General features: G+C 39.3%; 1 protein-coding gene across 3 annotated transcripts in view; it reads left to right on the plus strand.

The window, feature by feature from the left end:
• Positions 1–10,353, plus strand: part of Focad (focadhesin) — a 290,677-nt gene that overhangs the window by 68,088 nt on the left and 212,236 nt on the right. For all 3 annotated transcript variants that reach the window (XM_005352710.3, XM_026781891.1, XM_026781889.1), the window contains exons 6-7: positions 5,704–5,805; positions 9,893–10,097. In XM_005352710.3, the coding sequence (XP_005352767.1) occupies positions 5,704–5,805; positions 9,893–10,097 (307 nt within the window). The remainder of the gene's footprint in view (positions 1–5,703; positions 5,806–9,892; positions 10,098–10,353) is intronic.

A 10,353-nucleotide genomic window follows, 5' to 3' on the forward strand; every position in this document is an offset into this window, starting at 1 on the left:
GCCTGATGAAGGTTAATATTCAGGGGGATGCCTATATGTTTGGCAAGAACGTTACTTAATAAAAATCTTATATACGCCCTACCTGCCTGACAGACCTAAGAAAAGATATAATCAGTCAAAAATTTCTACATTAGAGTACTTTTGCTCCAGTGGTTTTCTGTGGAGTTCTTGTGGGAAGCACACACATACATTTGTTTTCAAATTATGTTATACAGTGGTTTATTATTACTCTTAATTTATCTTTTTGATTCATTTGTATAGTGATATCTATGTTGTAATTCTCTTAACATTTTCCCATCATGCGTCTTTAAACTTATCCGCAGGGATTTAAAAACGTGTCTTGCTTCTCGCCAGCACTCTCCCATCAAAATTCCAAGCAGGTAGAGAAATGCTTTTAAAATGCATATTTGATGGAGCAAGTGCTGTGCAGTGCTCTGAACGCACCAGGGTCAAGCTGCAGACATGGAAATGCATGGCGACTTGCAGGCATTGTTTCTCACACAGAAAAGGCGCTCTGTGCCAGTCACTGAATCCACGATGTAAATCAAATCATAGCTTTCTGATACTCGGAGATGAGGCAAAAGGTTGAGGTCACCTAAAGGTTATAGATAACTTTTGCTTCCTGATTTAGCTGCCACACAGCTAATTTTTTTATTCTCTCATTTCTATTAAGATTGATGCATTTATTCTTGAAAGGTGACTACGGGTTGCATACCTTATTTTATCATGCATCTGTGATAGTCTGGTGGAACCTTGCAAACATCATCCTTCTTTCCCGCTGCTCCATAATTTCAGATGCATGCATTCCTCTCCACTGTCAGTAATACTAGTCAAAGGTGGGGAGCAACGGAATATTTACATCCACGCCTGCATGCTTCTTTGTGGTCTCTGTCCTCTGCTTCTGACTGGTATTGACTCTGGAACAAAACTGACTTTTCATAATCTACTTTATTCTTTCATTTGTGACTATATGAATAAAGCAATCTGAGTTTTTAAAAGATAACGTGGGGGGCATGTTTGGTATGTGTATATGTAATTACACTTATTGTAGAAGTGCATTTTGTACACAGTGGAGAACAAAAAAGATTAAGAGAGAGACCCAACTTTTAGGCTGACTCTGTTCTCACCCATAAATTTTCCCTGGCTAGTGTTGATGGGACTCTTTTGTTTGTTAGGTATTATGTTACATGCTTTACTTAGAATATGAGTTAAAACACTTGCATGTCACAAATTAAGGAAAGTGCCAAAGAATGTTCAACAAATTGGCTCATGTGGCATGCCAAAGAAAAACCAAGGTACAGTAAGAGATTTATAGGCACCGGAAGCCAACGGAGGGTGACCTGGCTGTCTTATTTGTATTGATTTTAATCTTTAGAAATGATGTTATCCTCCTTTAAGGAGAAAGCAGATCTATAGGCTATCTCAGGAGCTAGGAAATTCTGATTTAATCATTTCTCCTTTTGGACACAGCACTTTACTTTCCTTGGAAGCAGACAATGCACGATGTTATTTTTTCTGAGTTAAAATAGATGAGGCCGTATGTTTAGCAGACATTGGCCTTAGAGCCATTCAGGCTTTCCATAGAATTACTTGTTGGAGCACCATTTTTGTGGCTTGCTGCCTTTGTAGGGGATCATTGCATTTATGTACGCAGACTTTTCTATCCTGCCAGCCGTTCCCCAAATAACAACACAGAGATGTATTATTAATTATAAATGCTCGGCTGATAGCTTAAGCGTGTCTCTAGCCATCTCTTACAATTTAAATGAACCCATTTTTATTAATCTATGTGTTTGTTGCTCTGAACTCCTTTTACCTCATCTATGAATTCTCAGATTCTGCCCTTCTTTTCCCCAGCGTCCTCCTAGTCTGGCTCTCCTGTCCAGCTACAGCTATAGGCCAGTCAGCTCTTTATTAACAATGAGAGTAACACATATTTACAGTGTACAAAATTGTTCCATAGCACACATACTCTTGTGCATCCTCTGCTTAGGATTCATTGTTCATATGGGTTATGCAGCCCCAGCTCTGTTTGCTGTCTAGCCTGAGCTCATTTTACAGATGAGGAAACTTTGGTCAAGAGAGGTTAATTCTCTTGCCTGAGATTCCATGCTTTGCTGGAGAATGTAAATTTGGAATTGGACATGTAGCTCAATTGTTAGAGTTCTTGCTTAGTAAGTATAGGCCCTGGGTTTGATCTGCATAAACTGGGCATGGTTGTGGATGTCTGTGATCCCAGCACTAGGGAGGAAGAGGCAGGCTATGTAATGAGTTGGAATCCAGTCTTGGCTACATGAGACGCGCTCTCTCTCTCTCTCTCTCTCTCTCTCTCTCTCTCTCTCTCTCTCTCTCTCCATATATATATGTGTGTGTGTGTGTGTGTGTGTGTGTGTGTGTTTAGAATTGATAATTCTGTGCTCTCTGTTCCCATGGCTACATCCTCTCCAGTTTTAGTTTTATTTGAGTTAGGGATATGGCTAGGTAATAGAAAAAGAGTCCAAAGGTGCTGCTGTGTGATTATGACTTATAGAAAAACCACGACAGTGATGACAGTGATAATGACCTAATGACAAGATGATTGAATTAATGAATCATTTATTTTAAGGAAAGAGGGTTTATTTTGGTTCAGAGTTCCAGTTCCAGCTCATGATGATAGAGATCTCATGATAGCAGGAAACAGCGTGAGGCTGCCATAGTCAGAAGGTAGACAGATACCTGTGCTCAGTGCATGTGCTCTCTCTCCCTCTCTTTGAAAACCTTTTATTTTTTTTTATTTTCTACATCCAAACAATGTGTTTTGATCATACCCATCTGTAATCCTTCCTACTCCTCTCTGCCACCCTAAGCCATCACTATTCCCACTTCCTCTTCCCTCCCTCCCTTCCTTCCCTCCCTCCCTTCCTTCCCTCCCTCCCTTCCTTCCTAAACCTCAGAACTCACTGAGTCCAATTAGTGGTGATCTTGTGGCTTCATCTTGTGCAGACAACCATAGCTGTAGTGGATTCATGAAGCAGGGACCATGTTCTGGCAGAAGACATTTCACAACATTCCTCTTTATCTTCCAGCTCTTAAATTCCTTCTGTTCCCCCTTCATGGGTCAGGTTGATCTAGATGTCTAATTTAGAGCTGAGCACCCAGTAGTTACTTCTTTAAATGGTAGTTACCTTGACCAGTTGAGTCTCTATTAACTGCTGACCACCACAGAGAGAAACTCCCTTGGCCAAAGTTGAGGACAGCACTAAACTGTATGTACAAACATAAATATTTAGAAGGTAGATTGGCAACTTGTTGGGCTTAGAAAGATAATAGTAATAGGTTCTTGCTTATGATCTTTGACTCTCTGAACCATGGGCCTTTGACCAGATTTATAGTGCTAGGCATAAATTCTCTCCTGTGGAATAAGCCTCAAATATAACCCAGAAGCAATTGGTTATCCCCCAAAACCTTTTGGGCATATTTTGCCTGGCAGGTCTATATTGTAGCATGAAAAGTTCTCTGTTGGATCATAGCATTGTCATTTCTTCTAATCAAGCAGTTAGCATACCCCTGCTGGCACTATTAGAACTAGCTATCAGGGAGGCAGTTTTCCCATCAATTTCAGCTTGATCCCACTAGGTCCTGCAAGGAGTGTGTGCTATGTCTTCAGCAATAGGTTTTTACCATCTTATTCTGGTGAGCTATATCAATAGCTGTGTCCTTTTCTTTTGGGGGCGATTCGGGCCTCATTGACCAATAACTAGTAGGGAGGTGTAGATAAATGATTGAATCTTGAGGCAAACTCCTCTCTCTCTCTCATTCCCCCTCTCTCAATAGTACTTCCAACCTAAAATTTCAGAGTTTAAATTGTGTGTCTTTTCAAATGACTTGAACATTCTCATTTGGATACATTTTAAAGAAGCTGAATGGCTAACAAATGCAAGTGAAAGGAAGAAAGAAAAATCTTGAATAATCTGTAAATTTAATAATCAAATCTTGAATACATCAAGAAGGAACTGTACTCAGCCTTATGACATTTTACATCTTCTAATTATAATATTTTTGTTAGGATAATAACTTCATTTTCTGTCATACTCAAATTAGCATCTATATTCTCTAATGATGTTTATTTTAGAGTGAGGCTTATTTTTTAAAGGAATAATTTTACTGTTTTTTTTTTACATTTTAAACATTTTAATTTCTCTTGTGCATCTGAGTTTTGTTAAGTACATTTCCATAAGAAATGTAAACTTTGGCTTTGGTCATGATTGATTACTTTTAGTTCTGGGTAAGACCGAGCCTGGTGCCACTTTCTGTTCAGCTTTGTGCTTCCCATCCCAGTTCAAGCAGTGGGCTTCCACCAGTGGTTCTGAACCAGAGACAGTTTTACCCCAACAGGGACATCACACAGTCTGAAGGCGCTTTTGATTGTCAGTACCTGGAGGGAGTACAAGAGCATTTGGTGGGGGAGGGAGGAGGCTAGGTTGCTGCTGAGCAGGCTGAGGGGCACAGGACAGCATCCCAGTGAAGACTGTCTGTCCAACGTGCCAGCAGTGCTAAGAAGAAGCCACTCTAATCACGATAGCTGTGCACTTTGTTGAATTAAGAAAAATATACATTCTATTACTTGGGTGCAAGGCTTTCTGTATTATTTTTATGTGTATTCACATATCAATTTGATGATTCACGAGGGAGAATTTAGATCTTTGCTTCATTAGGCTTAAAGTATAAAAACAAAATTCGGCAATTATAATTGATTTTGGGTTATTTGTGTTCATTTGAAATAGTTTAATATTAGTAATCAAATATTAATCAACAACAAGAGCCAATGTTTTCATTATTTGTATCACTTCTTTCAAGATTATCAGCCTCTCATAATCAATATTTACATTATTCTTTACAATATTGTCATTTAGAGTGGACATAATCAGTTGTCTGGACAAGTTAATTAACTAGAGGTCTAAATTAGTAATTAATTTGGACCTTTATTCTAGTATATTCTACTTAATCTAGTTTTTAAAGATTAAGTCTGCGATGCTAAGTGGAATGGGCCAAATCCAATAGCGGGTGAAGCATGCCCTCCCTGTCCTGCAGCAGGGTGAATGGTTCCTTGCAGTCTGACTGGAACGTAACTGTGTCAAAATCATAGCTGTTTGCATGTGTGTCATTTCTCCTATTTTAAAATGACTGCCTTTTATTTCTGTTGACCTGATTTAATTTGAATACATTTTGAAGGAGACCTTGATCTGCAGTAGTTCTCTTGTGGGGGTGGGAGAGAGATGGGAAAGAGAATAAGGGTCAGAGGTGTAAGGAGATGTGCTAGCTCTTGGAGGGCTAAGGAGTAAGGAACTGATTTCTTTTTCCTTTTTTAAATTTTTTTATTTCATGTGCATTGGTGTTTTACTTACATGTTTGTCCATGTTTGGGTGCCAGGTCCCCTGGAACTGAAGTTACAGACAGTTGTGTTGTGGGATCCATTCTTAAATTTAGACCTCTGAGATTCTGGATCCATCTTCTTTTCAGCAGAAGAATTAGATCAAACGGGGACAAGTCAGTGGTCATGAACCACTTCCTTAGTTCAGGGAGCGATAGCTCTGTGGATTAGAGGTCCTGGAAAATGTCTGTTGCTGGCATTGTTTGTTTTCTTTTTTCTTTTTCTGCTGTATTTGAATAGAATTTCTGCTCCTGAAAAGACAGTTAATAACGTGATTTCCTGTGTTTTCTCAGAACTCACCCGCAGCCTTTGATCACCGTGCTTGAACACAGGCCTGATTGCTGGCCACTGCTCCTGCAGCAGCTGACTGCCTTCTTCCAGCAATGCCCTGAAAGGTAACATGAAATGAAATAAACGAAGGTCACAGAATGGCGTGTGCTAAGTTTAGAGCCGGCGCTATGTGTTGTTCTTGTTTTAGCTGCTGTGACTCTGAAGAGCAAATGTTCTAGAGGCGGCCATGCGTGCTCTTTTCCTTTGGCAGTAAGGGAACACGATCTGCCAGGCGGATTGGTTGTTGAACTGTCCAGTGGAGAATAGCTGTTATTAAATCTGCCTTTGTTGGATTTTATCCAGTTTCCTGACTAAGCTCTCTATTGTCAATACTCCTTTGCATCTTGTTCTTCATCTTTGGTTATTGCAAATGATGAGCTGTCTCTCTTTTGTGTTCCCGCCACAACTTGCAGTGTGATCAGTAACGTCATTTTCTTTTTTTTTTTTTTTTTTGGGGTTTTTTTGAGACAGGGTTTCTCTGTGGCTTTGGAGCCTGTCCTGGAACTAGCTCTGTAGACCAGGCTGGTCTCGAACTCACAGAGATCCGCCTGCCTCTGCCTCCCGAGTGCTGGGATTAAAGGCATGCACCACCACCGCCCGGCGATCAGTAACGTCATTAAACTTACCTCCAGTCTTATTCTCTGCTGTGAGCTTGAAAACCTTTTGTAGGATAGCGATCCAGTTCTATTGCCCTTTTTCATAATGCCCAGAACATTTGTAGGTACCCTATATATCTCAAATTTTTGTGAACAAAATCCATGAATGGGTTGAAGATTTTCTTACCATAGAAACCTTCAGACTGCAGTACCTTGTAATCAGCTACAAGAAGGTGGCTCAAATTGTCACCTTCACCTTAAATGTTTTGTCATAGATTTATTAATAGTTTCTAGATGAATCTTTCTTCAACTCTGTCAGAAGTAAAAACCCAGATAAATTTTAAAGTGAATTTACTTAGTGAAATTTCTTTGAGCCATATAGAAGTTTTAAATTGTTTTATATTTGTTTTAACACCCCTCTCCCATTGAGATAGTGTACTATGTAACTTGGCTAGCCTGAACTTCACTGTGTAGATCAGGTTGGCATTGAACTCAGAAATCTGCTTGTCTCTGTTTCCTGAGTGCTGGGATTAAATCTATGTGCTACCATGCTTGTCCTACAAAAGGTAATTTCAGTTCTAAATTTGCACTGTGTGTTTGTGCCTTGCAGTATGAAATTGATAATTCTGGTTGCACTTCTTCAGTAGACCATCAGATAGAATATTAGGAGCAGTAACTTCAATTTGTTGTTTAGAAGGTAATAAGAATAGGAGCAGTGGTTCACAGTAGTGCGAAGGAGTCAAAATGTAAAGACATTCTAGTTCTTTCCATGTTAGGAATTATTGCTCAAACTAGATCCTTAAGTCAGATAAACTGAGATGTCAGTATCTCCTCATACTGGATGTAATGAGTCCTCACGGAACTCTGGAAATGCAGAGCAGGAAATCAGAAGTGATTCAGCTAGGGTGAGTTTTAAGATAGCATTTTATCATGAAGGAAGCACAACAATACAGTTTCAGTTACGTTAAAACAACGTTCAGCTTTGTATCACAGTTAATTACTCCTTACAAATAATAAATGAAAACACTGAATAAAGTGAAAAAGAATAAAGTTGTATTTGATTGATTTATGCTAATTTTGAATATCTGTAACTTTATATAACCACATTAATTAATTGCACATTTCTGTGAAGTCCTGGTGTATACAGTCTTGGTGATACAGCAGCAAACAGAAACATATGGTTTGTATCCTCATTTGAATTATAGTCTGGCAAGGGATATAAATGCTACACGTTTTGCCACAAAAGCGTATGATGGTGATCTGACCACAGACCACCTGACAGGGCAGGAAAAGGACCCCAGGACGTCATTGCCAAGTGGAGAACTGGAGGATGATAGAAGTAGAAAGACCAGCAAGATGGAGGCCCAGTGGGACCCCCTGAAATAAGTGTAACGATACAGTGGAGAGTGAGGCTGGCAAGATCAGCAGAGGCTGAACCATGTAGGTGTTGCAATTCAGTTCACCATTTTGTCATAGGACAAGCTTTTAAGTTGGTTAATGTTATGGTCAGGTGTTTATTTTACCCTTGAAGGTCATTCTGGTATGATGGTCTTTTGAGCTTAAGAGTTATTGGAGTATAATGAATGTAAATAGATATTAAAGTTATGTCAATCCATAATCTCCTTTGAGTTCTAAATTCCTATGAAGAGGTTGTGGGTAACTGCTTCATTCATCTCTCAGTTTCTGTAGCTATGTATCACACACACACACACACACACACACACACACACACACACACCCTATATCTATCTGTCTGTCTATGGCTCTGGTAAGGATCAAAGAAGTTCGAACTGTAAAGTATAATTACTTAGATATTCTGTAAGTTAGCAAGGTAACAATAAAGTAGTTCCACTCATCCGTGGGTGTAATATTAAAATTAAGACCTCCTGTGGATGCCTAAAATAATGGATAAGAGTGAAGTTTGTGTAATACAGAGATGCTGCTTACTAAAAAATGTGAAAGGTTAGCAATTATTTATCATAGATCTTAGTAACGTTAGCATGTGATTTATTTTTTCTTCATTAAGTTGAGGGCTATCACTTGTTCATAAAAGAAAGCTCTGTATGGTGTCTCTCTGACACTTCCAAACTGCCATAACCACTGTTCTCCTTTGTTGGTGAGTAAAGTAGGGTTGCTTGGGCATAGACAGTGTTATGAAACTGCCATGTCAGTTGATCTGGTACCAGGATGACTTCCAAGAGACTCATGATGGCCTAGAACCTTCTTAAGAAGGTTCTCAACCTTTTTAATGCTGTGACCCTTTAATATAGTTCCTCATGTGTGACCCCCCACCATCAAATTATTTTATTGCTACTTCATAACAGTAATTTTGCTACTATTATGAATTATAATGTAAATATATCATATACATGATGGCTGATATGTGACCCCTGTGAAAGTGTTGTTCAACCCCAGAGGGAACTGCTGCCCTAGAGGATCATGCATGGTGTGTTTGGTCCACATCCTGGAGGAGCAGAGTGGACGGTTTGTTTCTCATGCTACTCAGCACATGCACAACTTAAACTTTGCAGTTGTTTACTTATGGAACTTTCTGTTAAATATTTTCTGGTTGTGCTTGACTGACAGTAATTAAAATTATGGAAAAGAAAAGCATGGAGTACTATAAATTTGAACTGTCAAAATAATCGGATGGTTGTATGGATTTATATATATATCTTATCTACAAAGTTTTCTTACAAATGTGTGCCAGTGAGATACCGCTGGGGAATAGATCTTGATATCTGTAATTCTAATAAATGTTCTTAGATGGTTCTGATATTCACAATAGACTGGTTTTGGAGGGGTGCCACCATTGTAAAGTAGGAGAAGTGTCCTTTAGTCCTGGGAATCTGGCTTCGTGCCTCCTTCTCTTGAGTCATTCCCTTCAAGATCCCATTAGGTCACGGTATTTTCAAAGCTACTTGATGCTAGGGTATTTATGGTGTACCACAAGCTGATATGTGCCACTTAGTGCTTGATAGTGTGAAGGAGAATTCCTGGAAAGAAACTATGTCTGGAAAGACTGATTGCCTGTATACAGCCTTAGTGATGTGGGGAGTCTAATTACAGAGGCCACAGTCTGGTTACAATTTTGGACTAGTTTTAGCCCCATGAATAGCCATTCTTTGTCCACGTCTGTTTTGGTCCTAACATCTTGTGACAGACAAAAACCTTTTGGAATTTATTAGCATAGCAGTCCTCTGGCTTCTACTATCCCCAAAGCTATGCACATCACCATAACATCTGAGGCCTAAAGGAGAGATTTCTCCATCTTGCTTAATAGCCTCTCTGATGTTTGCACCAGGGTATTTAAAAAATGACTTGATTTTTAACTTTCTTGTTTTCATTATTATACAAACTCTATGAAAAAATTTTCCCTATTGGACCTTGGAGACTTTTACTTGGGAGACCTAAATGTACATTTCTGGGTCATGATCACTCGGATTTTGCTCCAAAGTAAACCTTGTCTTTTATTCCCTTGAGGGAAGAGCTGTTTCTTCTGATAACATTAGCATATTTAACTCAGTACCTGACTGACACATTGCATGACTTGCAGGTCAGAAGTTTCATGTATCCAAATAATGGCACCATTTCTGTGGTATCTCTACTGTGATCCATCCCAGTCACAAGAATATGTTAAGCTCCGGCTGTCCCTGCTCAAAGTCTTACTTCAACCCAGAGGTCTTTGTGGTGAAGCTCAACCTCCAGTACTGGAGCAGCACATGGTTCAGATGTGCTGTGACATGGTTCCGTGCTTGCAGGTAAGCCTCTTCACCATTCCTTTTCCTTCTTAATGGGATTATCAGCGCCAGGAAGTTGTCATTCACACAAGGTAGTTCTTGAGCCTATGTGGTTGGACAAGACTGTCTAGAAATGCTGGCACTGTTTTAAGACTACGAAGGAATAAATTTCAGATCTAATAATACATACCGTAGTAACTGTGTTAAATTCACTGAAGTATAAATCAATCCTGTCCCTTTTGGCATTAGTAGCAATGAAGATTCCTTTAACGGTGGT

This window comes from Microtus ochrogaster, chromosome 10 (assembly GCF_000317375.1).
Source record: "Microtus ochrogaster isolate Prairie Vole_2 chromosome 10, MicOch1.0, whole genome shotgun sequence".
Taxonomy (NCBI): Eukaryota; Metazoa; Chordata; class Mammalia; order Rodentia; family Cricetidae; genus Microtus; species Microtus ochrogaster.